This window comes from Podarcis gaigeae (assembly GCF_964106915.1).
Source record: "Podarcis gaigeae genome assembly, chromosome: 6".
In the NCBI taxonomy this organism is placed as follows: Eukaryota; Metazoa; Chordata; class Lepidosauria; order Squamata; family Lacertidae; genus Podarcis; species Podarcis gaigeae.
In genome coordinates, this window is record NC_139682.1 from 3929278 (window position 1) to 3947360 (window position 18083).

General features: G+C 47.6%; 1 protein-coding gene across 2 annotated transcripts; it reads right to left on the reverse strand.

Moving 5' to 3' along the window:
• Positions 1–126: 126 nt before the first annotated feature.
• TBC1D20 (TBC1 domain family member 20) lies at positions 127–18083 on the reverse strand. 2 transcript variants are annotated; one of them, XM_083744594.1, is made up of 8 exons: positions 17861–18083; positions 14085–14270; positions 12989–13069; positions 11220–11406; positions 8654–8755; positions 8023–8164; positions 6048–6232; positions 127–4235 (listed from the first exon to the last, which is right to left on the reverse strand). In XM_083744594.1, exons 1-8 carry the CDS (start codon positions 17898–17900, stop codon positions 3977–3979), a joined length of 1182 nt encoding a protein of 393 aa, XP_083600720.1. In that variant the 5' UTR covers positions 17901–18083; the 3' UTR covers positions 127–3976. The 2 variants fall into 2 exon arrangements, with proteins under 2 accessions (XP_083600720.1, XP_083600721.1); XM_083744595.1 differs by having other exon boundaries at positions 6048–6157; positions 17861–18055.

The following is an 18083-nucleotide window of genomic DNA, read 5'->3' on the forward strand; positions in this document are numbered from 1 at the left end:
GTCTTAGGCTCTGTGGTTTAACCCACAGCGCCACCCGCGTTGCATATACCAGAGACTAGCAAGCAGATATAACAAGTCAAAGTGGGTCAGGGAAGAGGAGGAAAACGCAGTGCTTCAAACGCATCAGTTTAGTAAGTGGGTATAGTGTTTATTTGGTTGTTGGGGTTTTTTTTTTTACACAATTACAAGCCTTGTACAAATCTGCATTTTACATACATATGTATAATCTTTATACAGAGTAGCAACTTCATCAGAGAACGCTTATGCACGAGGAAAGAAACAACCGGTTTCCCCACGGAAGGTGGCTTAAGAGTTGGTGGGCATCTCCCTGGCCATGATTTTGACCCAGGACGTCTGGCGTTGCAGCCTGTAACGGCAGCAGCTGTTTCTTCTTCCAGCTGCCTCTCCCCTTCAGAAAGTGCTCCTTTTTTGACACACCTGTTGCCATATCTATTGTGGGTTGGCAACAGGGAGGCCTGCATGAGTCTTAAAGGAGCACCAACCAAGGTAGCCTGCTAGCCTATGCAAAGTGGCCCAGCTGGGTGTCACTTAAACCTCCTGGTTTTGCTACTGGTCTGCAACTGCATAGACCAGCAGGGCCGCCCTACAAGCCTGGCTAGTTGCAAAACGCAACAGGCTGCTCGGTGGTTTCCTAGTGTTAGCAGGCAGGCTACAGTAATGGCTCAGTCCCTAAAGTCCAAGGGACAATCTGTTTTAGGGAACCTGGCAAAACTGTGGCGTGTCACCAAATGCATTCATGGTGGCCACCTGCTTCGGCACGAGTTCCAACAGTTACTGTAAGCAGAGTCAGCAGCTTTGCAGGAGACACAAAGGCAGAGTTATGTGGCTGTCAAATTCACCAGCCTGCAGCAACGCACAGGAGAGGGAAGAGACAGCCTGGGGCTTAACTCTTGTCTCTGCACAGCTAAAAGGATGGAGATAAAAGGTTAGTCCCACCTCTCGTGGCTTCACATACATGATGGTCTTCCATGTGGTTTATTCTTGATGCATGGGTTTCTCGCTTCATTGCAGTCAATGGAGAGCAAAGTCTTTGCGCTCACTTGTACTGCTCTTCCCTCTGGGATAATAAGGGTCAGTTTATACTTCCAGCTAAATCAAGTGGCAAAGCTTGCCTTACAGTTATCACTCCAGGCTTCAGGCGGTGGTGATGTCCTCCCCGAAGGCAGAAAAAAAGCATGTGGGGTGGGAGGGGAAAAACTAGGCTGAACCCTTTCCCCTGACAGGCTAGTTTTCAACACACGGAGAATATTATCTTGCATAATGAGAGTATTCAAACCTGAAGTGCTGCAGTCTCACTTTACTAGCAGATTCCGCTAATTGTAATCAGCTGGTTTTGTGTGCTTTCAGCTTAAAAAGCTGGTGAATGCTGATCATGAAACAAAGCTTCCCCTCGCCACCGCTGCACGAAGTTTCGTTTCTGCAGATTCTAGACCTGCTGAAATTTGGGGTTTTTAATACATATCTATATCTGGTGGTAGCTCATGTGAGAGGGAGAGGAAATGACTCTTCCATTTTAATAAACCAGAAGTCAGCCCATCATTGCCACAAGGAGCAGAGGGAAGAGGGTGCCTGTCTTAAACCTTTTTCTGCATTCTGCTGCCTAAGTAACATGGAACAGCTTCAGGCCAAGACTGCATCCAGCCTCGGTCAGGCTGCAGATGCAGCTTCCACAGGTCTCATATACACCTCAAATGGAAAGTGTCTGAACCTGCTAGGAAACCGTTTCCTGCTAAGACAAGAAGAAAACCCACAAGGGATAAGTAGGCCTCCTTCTAAGTCTTCCTCTTTTAGCCTTGATTTTCATAAAGTGCTTAGTAAAATAACGCTTCATGTGTTTCTTCCATCCCACACCATCCGGTAACGAAAAGCCTCAGCCCTTGTGGCAGGTGTCAATCATTCAACCCCTGCTCTTTCAGAGGCACGCTACGATCCACACTGTGGCCACTTGAGAAAGGCGTGGCCAATGTGGATATTTCAGGTACTGCACTCCCAACTTCCTCAGGGATGATGGGAGCTGTAGTTTAACATCTGGAGAGCACTGCATTGGCAACCGGGGACTAAGGTGACACTTTCCCTTCCCTGCTTTTCACTGTTGCTGGTGGGACATCCTGGTATCCCCACGCCCATGGCTTCCTGATACCACAAGGCCCGCAACCAATGGGTGGCAGGTTGATCTGCCTCCAACCAAAGCTGAAGGGCACTGCCCCGCTGCAGAAGAAAAGCTCCCCCCAAAAGACACCAATAGCTGAATGACTTGGTTGCAGGAAGCACAATCCAAATAGAGAGGCAGCAGTGTGTCCTTCTGGGGTCAGTTCTCGGCTTGGTGAGAGAATACTCCCAGCAGGCAAAACAGGGAAAAGGAGGTCTCTCTGTTTTTCTGCCCCCTGTTTTTCCGGTGACTGCAAATCCCAATGCACAGCAAAATCCAGCACTCTTAAAAGCAAAACAAATGCATGCACTGGTTAGCTCTAGGCCTTGCTACCGTGTCGTTAAGGGCTCCAGGCACTGTGGCGTCCTCTGGGAGCTGCTCCTTTTGAATGGCCAAGTCTGCTCATCTTCCAGGGTAGAGGGAGCAACTTGGGCTTCCGTCGCTGTTGGAATGAGATCATCGCAGCAGATCGCAAAAGGCCGCAGGTCCAAAGTGCTCTGCTGCCCGCTCCAATGCGACAAAGTTGGCGAACGTAGCATGACCATCAGCCTCAGGGCTGCCAGTTTGACCAAGCAGTTGGGTCCTTGGTTTTGACTTTCCTTCGCCCTCCACAGTAATGCTTGGCTGACTGAGAAGGTAGTTTTACAGGTGACTGAATACATAATTGCCATCAGGGAAAAAGGACTCAGCTGTGTAAATTAGGTAAGGACACTTGTGAGGGTTTATTAGCAGAGGAAGGAGGTAGAGGTGCATGGGGGTTTATCGATGGAGTGCCTGGGACTTTGGATTGAGTGGGCAGTTTCTGGAAAACCCTTCGTGCATGACAATACGTCTATTTCTGTTAGTGGCTCAGATCTTTTAAAGCACTTTTCTCCTCACATCGACTACGTTGGTCCTGCAGCAGGGTGAAATTTCACAACAGGAAGATCTCTCCCTTAACAGAAAGATCATTAACGGAAACTGCTGCTATTGATTTTGCAAGATGGTAGCAACAGAAAAAACTCTGAAAGCCATAATGGACCATGTTCCAAGGAGTAATTCATCATGCACCAGATGCCGAATTTCCTACTGGCTGAGAGAAATAGCTGTGCTGTGGGTAGCTGGGTGACAGCTACATGGTCTCCAAGATGAAACATGTTCATATTCTTGCAACCCCTGCTGCAGGCTTTGCGGTTGAGAGAGATAACGTGAGTCAATCTGCTACAGACCTCAAAAGCAAAAACAAGCGGATTCCCAGTGTTTTAACTTGTCGGAAGCTGCCTCTTCAGTTCCACATCTAGGAATGCAGGCAACTAAATAGGTGAGAGGTAAAGGAGGGGAGGACACCTCTGAACGGTTGGGCCCAGACTCATCTCCCCTCACCCTATCTCAGTTAATATTGCAGAACCAGCACTGTCCCTGAAAATATTCTTCTGTTTCTTTCTCTCCCCTTTTGCCAAAGACACGGAGGGAAGAATGGAACTTCTGCTCAAGTGCGACACAGGCTACAGGCCCATGAACAGGGCAGGAAGCACAGCAAAAAATGAGGTTCTTTAGCCTTGTAGCAGCCTTGGCAGCCACTTCCCTTGTTCCGAAAGAGGTTCCACAGAGGCTCTGGATGCTCAGGGAGGAGGACGAAGAGGAGGTGAGAACAAGATGACTGCAGGTCCAGGCCTGGGTGGCTTGAATTAGTAAGGCAGGTTGCAGGAGGGGGGGAGGGAAGAGAGCAGGGGCTTCCAAAACCCAATTTGCCTTCTGCAGACATGGCTGCCTATGCATGGTGCAACCAAGCAGGAGACGGTAAGCAGGGAACTTCCTCCTCGACTCTCAGGGGAATATCTGGAGTTCGAATTTGGGTGCCCACTCGAGCGCGCTCTTCACCACAGCCAAAGCTGCCGCGCCCAGCGCCACCGTCAGCCCCATGACTGCCAGCTTGACAAAGCGGTTGGTCCTTGGTTTGGTTGCCAAGAGCAACTTTGCCCGCTCCTCCGCGCGGAGCCGCTCTCTGAAGCGCTGCCGGAGAACCATGTCGGGCCGCTGCTGGGCCGAAGCCAGCTCAAAGTCTTTGAAGGTGGAAGCAGCCGTCCTATAGGGGAAGAAGGAAACAGAGGCAGGGCACATCATTCCAAGCAGCCAGGCAGGATATGGTTATCCTGCTGTGGAGGAGGAGGAGAGTTCGGATTTGATATCCCGCTTTATCACTACCCGAAGGAGTCTCAAAGCGGCCAACATTCTCCTTTCCCTTCCTCCCCCACAACAAACATTCTGTGAGGTGAGTGGGGCTGAGAGACTTCAGAGAAGTGTGACTGGCCCAAGGTCACCCAGCAGCTGCATGTGGAGGAGCGGGGAAGCAAACCCAGTTCACCAGATTACGAGTCTACCGTTCTTAACCACTACAACCACACTGGCTCAGGGTATCACAATAAATGTGGAAAGCACCCCCAAAGTTTGTTGTGTTTTCCGGATCTTGGAAACTAACAACTTTACCATGAGTTAAAATTCTCAAGTTTGGTTCTCTTAAAAGGATATGGGCAGGAAGCTCACTTCCTAGGGATCAGTCCACCTCAGACGAGGGAATGGAAGAGCAGATCAGAGTTGCCTGAACTCCTGAACTGACCTTGCTTGCTGAACTCCCATGGACACCTAGAAACAAGCAGCCAGCCCCATTCTGTCTACACAGGCAACATCTGAGACCCACAGCCAGCGGGCGATCAAACCAGCCTGCAGCTGTTATCAGAGCCAGGAGACGGCACTTGCAGAAACCTTGAGTGACCTTATCTTACACAACAGGCAAAAGGGACAACGGATATTTGAGATGCTCGGAAGAGGATAGTGGAGCTCTCACGCGCTCTTTATCTTTCAGGGCTGCTGTTTGGGTTTCTTGCTCCTTTTTCTTTCTGCTACAGGAGACGACGTAAGCAGCTACCGAATGAAAACTCAACTGCTGAAAGGGAAAGCTACTTTTCTCAAACTGAAGTTTTAAAGGCAGAGAGGTTTTTTTTTTATGGCAGATGAAGGTGATGGACTACATGGAACTGGCGGAAATGACTGGCAGAATCCGAGACCAAGGGAGAAGAGTCAGTGGAAGAAGATTGGAAAAAAGTTTATTTACTTATTTACAGAAACATTGTAAAATGAAGGAATGTTAGAAGGATGTTGGAATGAAGCTATGTGGTTTTAGCAGAAATGTTATAAAGGATTAAGTAAAAATGGAGTGTTAATTAGCGAAAGAGGAGAATGTAAAATTATAGTATATCAAGATAAATTTTTAGGATAAAAACAAAGATGGAAAGGATTTGATGAAATATCTAACTGAACTAGAATACAAAAAAGGGAGGTGAGGTGTGAGGAAGTCAAGGAAATAAGCAAAGGAAAGAAAGTTATGTAAAGGTTGGATTTGTTTTTTTAATTGTTTGTAATTTTGTGTGTGTGTGTGTGTTTTGTTTGTTTAACTTTTTCTATTTTTTCCCTGTAACCTTTAAAACCTTAATAAAAATCTATTATAAAAAAAAGAGAGTGGGTTGCTTTTTTGGAGGAGAAATCTCTGCTTCTTTCTGAATTCCTCAGTTCTGCTGGTAGTGCGGCCAGCATGTGCAGAAACTGCCTTTATGACTGCTGGACCCACTACTGGTCTCGCCCAATCCACCAGAGCCTGTCTTCACATGCAGGGGAAGTCCCTAACTCACAGAGGGTTTGGATCCATCTGCTGCCCTCACCTGGTTTAGCTGGCCGGTCGAAGCCGTTCCCAGGGTGTGGCCGCTGTCAAATGCTGACAGCTTCTAGGAGCCTCGTGTGAGTGGAGCGCATGGTGGGGAACCAAAGTGGACAAACGACCCCATGAGGAATATGCTGCGCTACATCTCCACTAACGCCCCAACTAAAGGCTGTCATTACCCACCTTTCAGCTTGCTGCTGAGCAGCCTCCCGGGCAAGTTCCGATGGTGGAAACTGAACGAAGAGGTCTCCAGCTCGACTGATCAGGGTCTCGTACGGAAGGTCTTGTGGGATCTGCGATAAAAGATGGTGGACGGAGGCCATGTCACACTCGCAGGCGAGAACCTCCGGTGCGCGATGGAGCACGATCTGCAGAGAAGCAAGCGGGAACTCAGCTTAGGTGGCGGACAGCGCCAATGCTTCCTTGTCACAGGGCTACCATCGCCAAGGGTTCAAAAGGTCTCTGCCACCTGTGATCTCGTGTGACAAGAGTTTCAAAAAGCATGGGGGAAATGCAGAGAACACTTCACAGAGCAGTGCCCTAAAATACATACCTGGACTTGTTTCGATTAATGTCTGCAGGAGACTTTGTGGATATTTAAGTTATAATTAGAAAAATCTTAATAATTATTCCTAAAGGAAACAGCTTATAAGAAGTAAATAAGGAAGCCAGATACAGGATAAAGGAAGTCTTTTATTTTGTTGTTTCTATTGTTGTATGTTATGCTCGTTGTATGTTACATTTAATGAGCGTGGATTTCTGTATTGGGGGGGGGGGGTTATGTTATGTTGTAAATAAAATTCCTTTTAAAAAAAAAAGGAATAGGTCCCTGCCAAAGCAGCTGCAAGGAGGGTTTCACTCTAAACCCTTTGGGTATGCTCCTGTTTGTAGTTTGATTTCTTTGGAAATAGCAAGTGATATGCAGTCCATGTGTCTCCCTTATAATTTTGCTGTATTGCAGAGAGTTGGACTAGAGGCCCCTTGGGGTCTCTTCCAACTCTAAAAGTTATATGATTCCACGAACTGTGGCAAGTCAAAATTACTTCCGGGCAACCAGATGCAGCCCTCGTGCTACTGCTGCATGTGAGAGCTGCCAGGAGAAAGAGAACGAGAGCACAAGCACGCATGGCTCCACAGCAGCAGCTCGCCCTTGACTTTATGGATAGGTCCCAAGTAATGATCCATCGTCCTCTGACAAACAGCAGCCTTGCTCTCCAACATGCAGAATATTTCCCATCCCTATGGTATGGACTAATGGCAACGTTTTCTGTGAAACTCATCTGCACTTCTCTGCCCAAGCACAGCAAAACTGATGATGATGGTAATAATAATACTAATAATAATAATATGCTCTAGTTATCTCCCACTTGGACTACTGTAATGCGCTCTACGTGGGGCTACCTTTGAAGGTGATCCGGAAACTGCAATTAATTCAGAATGCGGCAGCTAGACTGGTGACTGGGAGTGGCCGCCGAGTCCACATAACACCGGTCTTGAAAGACAGACATTGGCTCCCAGTATGTTTCCGAGCACAATTCAAAGTGTTGGTGCTGACCTTGAAAGCCCTGAATGGCCTTGGTCCAGTATACCTGAAGGAGCGTCTCCACCCCCATCGTTCAGCCCGGACACTGAGGTCCAGCTCCGAGGGCCTTCTGGCGGTTCCATCGCTGCGAGAAGTGAGGTTACAGGGAACCAGACAGAGGGCCTTCTCGGTAGTGGCACCCACCATGTGGAACGCCCTCCCTTCAGATGTGAAGGAAATAAGCAGCTATCTTATCTTTAAGAGACATCTGAAGGCAGCCCTGTTTAGGGAAGTTTTTAATATTTAATGCTGTATTGTTTTTAACACTTGATTGGGAGCCGCCCAGAGTGGCTGGGGAAACTCAGCCAGATGGGTGGTGTATAAATAAGAAATTATTATTATAATAGCTTAATGCAAGGAGGAGAAGCAGATACTCTTTGCTACAGACTCAAGCTTGTTTTCTTGATGGAAGGTTTGCAACTGGAACTCTGTGCTGAAGGCGAAGCAGCCACTAAGCAGCAAATCTGTCTCTTGCAGCTCTATGCACCTTAAAACATTTTAAAGAGAGTGGGGCGGAAAGCAAAAAGCACAGCCTGGTTTGGTTCATGTTCCACTGCTGAAGTGAGCGACACCTACCACTGCTGCAAAGTAGATTGGCATTAGCGGGTGGCATGCCAGGAAGAAGTCGTACAACCGCACGACGTGTCTGAAGTCAGACAGCACGTGTCCAAACCAGGTGATCAGCCAGCTGAGAGCAAAAATGGTCCCCACTTCAGCTCTGTGCAAAAAAGGAAGAGGAACAAAGAAACAAAAGGGTCAAGGTAAAGCATCCCGTTTGCTCAACCCCTTCCCCCCAGGTTGCAAATTGCAGCTGCTGGGATGGCTGTTCTCCACATGATATGGCATGGGATTCAGCAGGAATTCAGGAAGGGACAAGCTATCAAAAGAGGCTTGTGACATCTTCTTCCTTGGAGGTTGCCAAGACTGAACAGGTGCCTGCCTGTCAGAATTGCTTTTGGATGTCCCACCTCAAGGTCGCTTCCAATTCTATTTCTCAGAGCATACAAAAGAATATGGGCACTGAAGGCCTAGAAGCCACTAACTGCATCATCAAATTCTCCAAGTTTTGCATCTCGAGAGGGATGCTGAAAAAGGCACTGCTCAGTCATGCTAGGCAGCAGTAAGGGAGGACTTCCTAGAGTTAACCTTCAATTGCATGCATTTTTAATATTTTTTTAAAAAAGGAAAGTGCAGCAATTCCACCTACCTCTGCATGAAGTCGTGCAATTCTGGGTTCACCTGGTCTATAATGGGCATCAGGTAGTTTAAGATGTGCTTGGTGTTGTCCATTGTCGGGTCCATAAAATCCCTGCCAGGCAAAGCAGGTCTGGTCAGCCAAGGCATGAGGCAGTGTGAAGCAAACACCCTCTTGTTTATCACAGACGGCAAACGGTGCAAAGCAGACCACAAGCCAAGAGATACCCAAATGCCCAGGGAAGTGGGAATAGAGACGGGATACTTTCTGGTTCCAACAACCAGAGGCTCACTCACAGTAAGCGGCCGGCAAGTGTACAAACTTGAGCACAAGAGAGGCTGTTGCAATGGAGAAACACAAGTGACCATGAAGGTCCAATTTTTTTATTTTAGAAAAGGAAAGTCACCAGGACTCCAGCAGAAAAACATGCAGAAACCCTGAAGGCGTGGGTCCAAAGTCATGGCTTGCTTTTGGAAAACAACAACACACTTTATGTTCTTGAGAAAACTATGTTCACAAGGGGCTTGGTGCACTGTGAATGCCACAATTGCTTCGACACAGATTGAAAGTAGATGCTGGGTTCAGAAACTGGCCATTGCCACTAGCCATTAATGTTTCTGCAAAAGCTAGCTTCAGGAAAGTCTGGCATGGGCTGGTCCTGAGAAGAATCTGGGAAAAACAACCCTCTCTCCCAGCAGGCTCTGTAGATTTAACACACTCCTTCAACCTTTGCCTCAACTTCTAGTTAGTATTTAGAAAGGGTGTGAAAGCGATTTCTCTGCAGAAGGCTGGCCTGGCTTTGTTTGGGACTGGAATACTTAACTCTCACAGCTGCCCAATCCCTCCCAATGCAAACAAGATAACAATGGATGGAAATTGGGCAAGAACAGCAGCAAAGCATCAGGCATTCATCAACCTGCCATCCCACAGTACAGTGAAATACATTTTTTCTTTGTCCCCTTTTAAGACTGTTATATTGTGCGTATTGCAACTCTTGTTTGTATTGCAGTTACAATAAGATCAGAATAGATTACGTCCTCTTACTTCTACCCAGAAGATTTTAATCCATCCAGTCTGCTCTCCAGTCCCTTCCCCACTGCGCTTTTTCACTGAGTTGGGCAGAACTACCACCGCCTAATCAAAGTGCAGCAGAACGTTTTCTAATCTGCATCAAGAAGCAACAGCAAAAGCAACACAATGCTGATTCCTGGGCAGACTAGTTCCGGGAACTTAAGGAAGCACAGTCCTACAACAACGAGGAAGGGTGCAATGTCTATAGCAAAGGACCTGGGTTTCAACCATCTCTATTACAGAAGCCCAGTGGAAGTGAAGGAAGGAGGTGTTGAATCTTTGGGTGGGATTCACAAACCCAACAGTGGAAGCCCTCTGCTTGCACTATGGGGCTTCCCTCCCCTTGCCCACCCTAACTTTGGCCCTGGAGTGGGTGGCAGAAACCCCAGAACAGCACAAGGGGGGAAGGAGGAGTCATTGCATCTGGCAACCTAATACGCTTGCACAGATGGAACGTTTGTAATAGCACAATGTTGAAACCTACCCTTTAATTTTTTTAATAAGCTTGGGTGACATGCAGAGAATGTGGTTCAGAGAGGAGGGGAATTGGACTTCTCCCTCCAGAAGGGCCTGCATGTCCCTCCTCTAACTGAGCAAGCTAACAGTCAGGAGGTAGGGGACGTTTAACCCTCATTGAGAGGCTGCAAACCCAAACAACGGGAAGTGGAAAGGAACACAGGCACTAGGCAGCTCCACTCAAGAACCAACCCCAGCTCCCTTAGCGGGAGGCTGATGCACAGTACAAAGGCTTTAGGACCCACTGTGGCAGGAAAGACACTTAATGGGAAGGGCCAGAGCTTAGCGTTACAGAACATGTTTTAGATGCAAAAAAGTCCCAGGTTCAATTCCTGGCGTTTGCAGGTAAGGCTGGGCATGTTCCCTGCCTGAAAGCATAGAGAGCAGCTATCAGTGTAGGCAACACCAAGCTAGGTAGACCTATGGTAGACCTAGCTTCCTATGTAAATCCCGTTGGATGTGCTCAGAGCATGGCTAGGCAAACTAAGGCCCGGGGGCCGGATGCAGCCCAATCACCTTCTCAATCCGGCCTGCGGACGGTCAAGGAATCGGCATGTTTTTACATGAGTAGAATGTGTCCTTTTATTTAAAATGCATCTCTGGGTTATTTGTGAGGCATAGGAATTCGTTTTGGTTTTCAAAATATAGTCCGGTCCCCAACAAGGTCTGAGGGACAGTGGACCGGCCCCCTGCTGAAAAAGGTTGCTGACCCCTGGCTCAGAGAAAGAAAGTTGGTGATTTGGGGGTTCCAAGGTAAGGAGCAACTTCAGCACCCTCGTTTTCACTGTGTGGACTTTACTTTCTGGCTCGCTCCTTGTTAAAGGCAAAGGCACCATTCTGCAGCAGGGACCTAACAGCCACCGCTAACCTATTCCTGGAACCCAGGTGGGTCACCATGTGAATTCGCCACTGCGCAGCAACCCGGGCGCCTGCTCCATGACTCCTTTCTGGCTCCGCAGTTCGGGGTGCTCTCTAACGCAGACAAGAGTACCTGAGGTGATGGGTTGAAAGCTTTTCCACGAGGGCCGTTGCCAGTCTCTCTCCAACCACAAGCAGAAATGTGACCACAATGTCGTGGTAGCCTTGGTAGTAGTGAAGCTGTGGGTTGCGCTGCAAGACCTGCAGGATGCTGTCAATCAGCTCTTCCTGCAGCCCCTCCCTCTGCTCATCTGGCATCCCTGCAGGGAGAGCAACAAGAAGGGTTCAGAGAGTTGGCAGCTGAGAACATCCACCTGACAACATCCTGCATCCCAGTGACATGAGTTACTTCAGCTGCCTGTCTCTCTTGTCTGTACTGAAGGCAACACACATAGATCCAAAGGCAGAATCATTAAGGGATTCCTGGATTTAACAACAGGGGTTAATTATCTCCTCAGCCCCATCACCTTCTTGTGCATACAGTGTGCAGTCCCACATGGCCAAACTCAATAGCAGAAGCTCAGTAAGTCTGCACTACAAGCATAAAGCAGTTAGCCAGTCACTGTATCCCTGCAAGGAAACCTGGTAATTGTAGTTTTACAGCATCTCTATCTGAAGGTGGATATCCCTTGGTTCACGCAATAAATCTGATAATTTCCCAGGCAATTTATCTCTTATTTTAATCACAAGTCTCGCAGCTTCATTGAATATCAAAATATCACTGATGCTCAGAGGGAGACTCAGTATTTGGTTCCTTCAGGAACTTAGGCGGCAGCAGGACTTGGAGGAAAAAGATCCTGCTGTGATCTTGAAGAGCTGCTGCCAAAGACACTCAGGACCTGGGCGAGATGGACCTCTGGCATGACTTGGCACAAGGCAAGGTCATATTTTCATCTGTTTAGCTGGCTTGAGACAGTTTAAAATGCGACACCCTTCAATTGGCTAATTGTTCCAGTGCAAAAGAAGGGAGTAGTTTACATTTGTGCAGTCAGGCTCCAAACTTTTCAGCTACAAATATATTGGGTTGATATTCTGCAAACATGAGCACCCTCTGGTAGTACACAGGACCCTTCCCTGCACAATGAAATACAGCAGGATTGTCAGCGGCACACAGAAGTGGAAGCTGCATCTTCCTCTGCACGGAGAAGTTCTCTCTGAACTGGATCTGCTGGCAAAGTGACTCAGCTTAGCACATTAAGAGTCACCAGCTCTTTCACTTCAGGCTGAAGAATACCATGGTCTGAGGCAAGCAACAGCTAAATGAAGCATACAGCAGCATCACCCATTGGTGGGGAGTGAAAACACAAGCGCAGATAAAGAAACAGAGGACCTCCCTCAAGACTCACATATTCTGGGCCACTGGGGTGTTGCTAGGGCAACATTATCGCAAGCAGCATGTCTAAGCTATCAACTTAAACTAGTTCAGGCATTGTGGTTTTCTACAAGGGGTAGATGGTTCAGTCTATTCCCAGCTCATGCCAACTTTCCATGTATTTATTCCTAAATCTGTTCTGTCCCATTTCCACATTTATCTGTGAATTTCTTAAAGCAAAATATGTGTGGAAATTCATAACTAAATTAATATTTCAATGTACCTTTTGCTGCAAAACACTATGTCATTGCATACATTTCATAAACACGTCTTTTCTGAGGCAAGAAAATCAGAGAAGTGTGAAATCCCAAAGGATGATTGTATTTTAATCTGCATATAAGTGTGGGAGGTGTAAATTAGGTCATTTCACTAGAAATGCAGGCCAAATGAAATTCTCTGTCATCTCTACTTTCAACCCAAGTGATTTCTGCAGAGACCCCACAGCTGGAAGCAGAGAGAGCTTCTTGTACCTGGAGGAAAGCGTCGGAGAGATCGCCTCACATCCAGCAACACCTGCTGGTAATCTTTGTTGTCCTCCCGTAGTTCCTCACCTAGGAGGGATAGAAGAGTGTCACAAATCCACAGCAGTCACAAAAGGAGGACCAGCCCCAAGGAACTATGCCTTATGAGGAACGGCTAAGGGAGCTGGGCATGTTTAGCCTGGAGAAGAGGAGGTTAAGGGGTGATATGATAGCCATGTTCAAATATATAAAAGGATGTCACATAGAGGAGGGAGAAAGGCTGCTCCAGAGAAGCGGACACGGAGCAATGATTCCAAACTACAAGAAAGAAGATTCCACCTAAACATTAGGAAGAACTTCCTGACAGTAAGAGCTGTTTGACAGTGGAATTTGCTGCCAAGGAGTGTGGTGGAGTCTCCTTCTTTGGAGGTCTTTAAGCAGAGGCTTGACAACCATATGTCAGGAGTGCTCTGATGGGGTTTCCTGCTTGGCAGGGGGTTGGACTCGATGGCCCTTGTGGTCTCTTCCAACTCTAGGATTCTATGATTCTATGAACTATGGAGGGAAGTGTGTTTAATACAACCATAAAAACTGAAACTGAATACCTGTTAACAAGTACTCATCAATGTTCAAAACTTGGTTTGATCTATGCAATGGGACACTAACAATACAGGTTCTGAGCACCAGGGAAACATCTGTGTCTCTTAAGGGCAGCCCATATTGCAATGCCATCTGAACAGGCTTCTCTTCACCTGCTAATTGCACCAGAGAGAACCAGCTGCACTTCCAAATGGATTTGCTGCCATTTGTGGGGGCTGCAGCTAAAAGGAGTTTTACTGGACTCCTGGATTTATTTATTTTTATTCTAAACCATTCCTGGATCTGCTTTTTAATAGCATTAAATATGCAAGAGGGTGAAGCCACGGAACAACTCTGTGTGAATACTAAAAGCCATATTATTGGAAGAGAGCTCTCCAATTACATAAAAAAATAAATACTGTAAAACCAAAATGCAAACTGTGCTTTGTTTGAGTAATTAACCCCACACTCAAGCTCAAATGTTCCCAGAGTCTTTCCCCAGATTGCAAGAGTTATGTGGCTTCACCTGGCGGAGGTGGCAGGTCCTCTGTGTTCACATTAAGCAGCTTTGGCCACACCCTGCAGCGGATCTCATCCATCAGAAGCCCCCCTTCGCTGATAGCCATGCGCCTGAGTGCAGCAACATCCACAGGCTCGCTGCTCAGGGCCTGGTAGATCTCTGCTTCTTTCCTTTTTTTCTTGGAATCACAGTCTGCGAGAAAAACAAAAATCAAATTCAAACCAGCCTTAACAGCAGTTTCGCCTGCTAATGATTGTGGCCTCAAAAGGGGACAGTAATTTATTTACAAGATGGGAAAAGTGAGGTGCTAGATCACACTGGCCAACCCACCAAATCAGTCTTAAGGGCAGGGTGTTTTCTGCAGTGTAGTCAATAAACTTGTTTAAGAAGAAACCAAAGAGTTGACCGAAAGGCAATGGTGACACAACAAACATCAGATGGGCCAATGCCAATGTTGCAGGCTAGTAACTTTGTGATCTCTTGGCTGACACTCTGCTGTTTCATTATGGAATCTTTAGCTTAATGCTCTGAAAGTCAGAACTGCTCAAGCGCCATATAGGACACTTTCCCTTTCAGTTTAGTATTGTACACAATTTGGTATTGTACATTCAAAAGATCTGACCGTCAGTCACTGTGACACTCTCCATCACAACAGAATCACATCAGAAAGTGTTGCATCACAGAAAGCTTTCTTCACACCAACGTAGACACGTAGCCTCATTCCAATGAATCACAAATTAAGCAACACTTGCATCAGTAGCACTTGGTACTTGACTTGCTAAAAACTAGCCAATTTGTTTTTAATGCAAAGGTTAATAATAGGTAATTATTAATTTTATTATTTATACCCCACCCATCAGGCTGGGTTGCCAGCAGTAACAAGGCAAGCACAAAGCAAGCACGTGATCCAGTATAACCTTTTAAGGATATCTGACTGTTATGCAAAGCAGCAGGCTAAATGCATTGGGCACAATACAACAAGCTCCCAAAGATCTAAACCTTTTGCAGTTTCATTGTGAACACTGCTACACATCTGGATCAGAGCCACCAGAAAAAGCTGGTGATAATCAGCTGCTTTGTTTTATGTTCATATATACTTCTCCAGTGCAAGAAGGAAAGTGGGGGGTGGGGAGCAGCAACAACCTCAGGGAGCCAAATATATGGAAGCATGACCAGTTTGCATTTAAAAGCCTCTTTCATAAGTCTCTGTTTGTGCAATTTGCATCCATAACACCCACTCTTAAAATTCAGATGGGAGCTGATTTGAAGGGCTCTAACTTGGCAAGGCAACTTGTCACTCTGGATAGTTTTGCAAGACAACAAATGACCCAAAAGGAGGGCACCAAAAACCCTCACACACACCCCCAATTACACAACCCCCTGCAGTTTGCAACAGTGCCTTAACAACTTTGCTATGCAGTGTGTAACTCTTCTGCGTTTCCAGCCACAAACAGAGGGTTGTTTTGGCAGGAAATTTCATGAGTGCTGAGTTTCTACACAATACAATGCTGGAACTTGGAAAGCTACATGCCACTTGACAGAAATCATCCCAAAATAAGCAAGACGAGCAAACAGGAGGAGGATTTCTTTCTACTTGACTCACAGTCTAAATAAAAGTTGACCCTGGTTTCTTTCCCTTTCACTCTATCCTCCTTATTGCTAATTTGCACAGGTGTCATTACAGTGGAATGGAAGGTCCTCTGTGCTCTGGTTCCCAAGGACGGCAGTAGCCGAGACAACACTGTTTTGCACACACACGACTTTAGTGAAGAAGTATGAGTGGAATAAATTGCTGTTTCTCCCCCAAAAGAAGCCCCACAGGCAACAGTGAAATGGATTGCATAACATGCAGGAGGTGTGGAGGGTGGATCCTCCATACATGCAGGAGGGTGGCTAAAAACTTATCTGTCTAAAATGAATAATTCAGTTAGGTGTGGAATTTTTCCTTATGAGGGCCACAGTGCTTCTAGGGCAGCACACCAGTGGTAGGCCAGAAGCAAATGTAGGTGCAGCAAAGAATCCTAATTTTGCTTTTGTACAGCAAGCTTTTTCTATGCATATCCCTCTCAATCAGAGTTTAACAGCACATTCTAGCCAGACAAAAAGGAGGCTGCAAAGCAGGGCTGGTGAAGGGTGTGTATCCTGGGGAAGGTCCTATGGTATTATATGTTGCATATCTTTTTTCTGCTGCAAGTTGCTTGGAGACCTTCAGGAATTTGCTGCCAAGGAGTGTGGTGGAGTCTCCTTCTTTGGAGGTCTTTAAGCAGAGGCTTGACAACCATATGTCAGGAGTGCTCTGATGGTGTTTCCTGCTTGGCAGGGGGTTGGACTCGATGGCCCTTGTGGTCTCTTCCAACTCTATGATTCTATGATTCTATTCATGGTCCAATAAATAAAATGAATGAATGAAAGGTAGAAATGACTGCATCTGGTTCCTGAGCTCGAGGTTCCCCACTTCTAGGTTAGCTCTTAGACCAAGAGCTTTCCAGCCCTCACCCAGGCAGCTGCTGAGTTTCAATTTCTTTTACTGCTAATTTTAATCATTTGTAAATGTTTTATTTCTTTTATTCCAACATTTCTTGTAAACTGCTTACGGGTTTTACAATAAAACGGTACCTAAATTTTGTTAAAGGGACGCGGGTGGCGCTGTGGGTTAACCACAGAGCCTAGGACTTGCCGATCAGAAGGCTGGCGGTTCGAATCCCCGTGATGGGGTGAGCTCCCATTGCTCAGTCCCTGCTCCTGCCAACCTAGCAGTTCGGAAGCACACCAGTGCAAGTAGATAAATAGGTACCACTCTGTTGGGAAGGTAAACGGCGTTTCTATGCGCTGCTCTGGTTTGCCAGAAGCAGCTTAGTCATGCTGGCCACATGACCCGGAAGCTGTACGCCGGCTCCCTCGGCCAATAAAGCGAGATGAGCGCTGCAACCCCAGAGTCGGTCACGACTGGACCTAATGGTCAGGGGTCCCTTTACCTTTTTAATTTTTTTTAAGTGAAAGTATGTGCATATCAGAAAGAGAGAGAACACCTTCTCTGCTGTATCCCTGCAGATGGATCCTAACCCTCTTGAGAGAAGCCTGCCCACCTACTTCACTTTTGCACTGGAAGCGAAATCTTATGAACACACACTTGTCTTAGCACTGCCGGGGGGGGGGGGGAGCAGCTTCCTCCCGCCCATAGCTGTCAACCTTTCCTTTTTTTGCGGGAAATTCCCTTATTTCAGCGCCGCTTCCCGCTGCTCTCCCGGATTGTTATATATCCCGTAGACTGTCTCCGGGACAGGTGAGGCTGCTGATCCCTTATTTTCAAATCCAAAAGTTGACCGCTATGCTGCTGATCCCTTATTTTCGAGGCTGCTGATCCCTTATTTTCAAATTCGAAAGTTGACAGCTATGCTCCCACGCCCATTCAAGGAGCCTCCCACTGCAGTGCTTTGGAATAATCTGCCTCCCCCCTCAATCAATCAATCAATCAATCAAGTACACAGGGAACCAGATGGCGGGAGTCGCAGTTGCTTCACCTGTTCGACTTCTGCCTGACACTTCTGAGAGGGGAGAAAGCGTCACCCGTCGCCCCGCCCACCCCCGGAACGGCCTTCTCCGATTGGCTCCTGCCTCCTGAGCGAGGGGGACGGGGCGTGGCCTCCTCTCCGCCCCGCCCCTTCTCCCTCAGGGCCGCGTCGCCCCTCAGCGGAGCGAAGGCCTCCCTTTCTCCCCTCAGGCGCCCGGCTGTCGAGTCGCCCGAGGGCCTCGCACCCCCGCCGGCCGAGCTGCCCGCGTACCTCGCCTCCCGTTGTCGTGCGGCGGCCTCCGGAGGGCCATGGTCTCTGGGCGCCGCCGAGGAGCATCCCGGCCGGGCCTCTCCGGCTTCGTGTCTCTTTTCCCCCTCTTCCCTTACTCCTCCCTCCCGAGGCTCCGCCCACTTCTCGCTTCTTGCCCGCCTCGGCTGGCGCCTGCCAATAACGTCACCGCCGCCGCTAACCGCCGCGCCTCGAGCGCCCGCCG

Excerpts from the sequence above, each read along its gene's own strand:
- TBC1D20 (XM_083744594.1), bottom strand. The coding sequence starts at position 17,900 with ATGGCCCTCCGGAGGCCGCCGCACGACAACGGGAGGCGAG. Across the intron at positions 13,070-14,084 it reads GGACCTGCCACCTCCGCCAG|GTGAGGAACTACGGGAGGAC; the intron begins GTGAAGCCACAT and ends TATCCCTCCTAG. Across the intron at positions 4,236-6,047 it reads GCTCAGCAGCAAGCTGAAAG|GACGGCTGCTTCCACCTTCA; the intron begins GTGGGTAATGAC and ends CTTCCCCTATAG.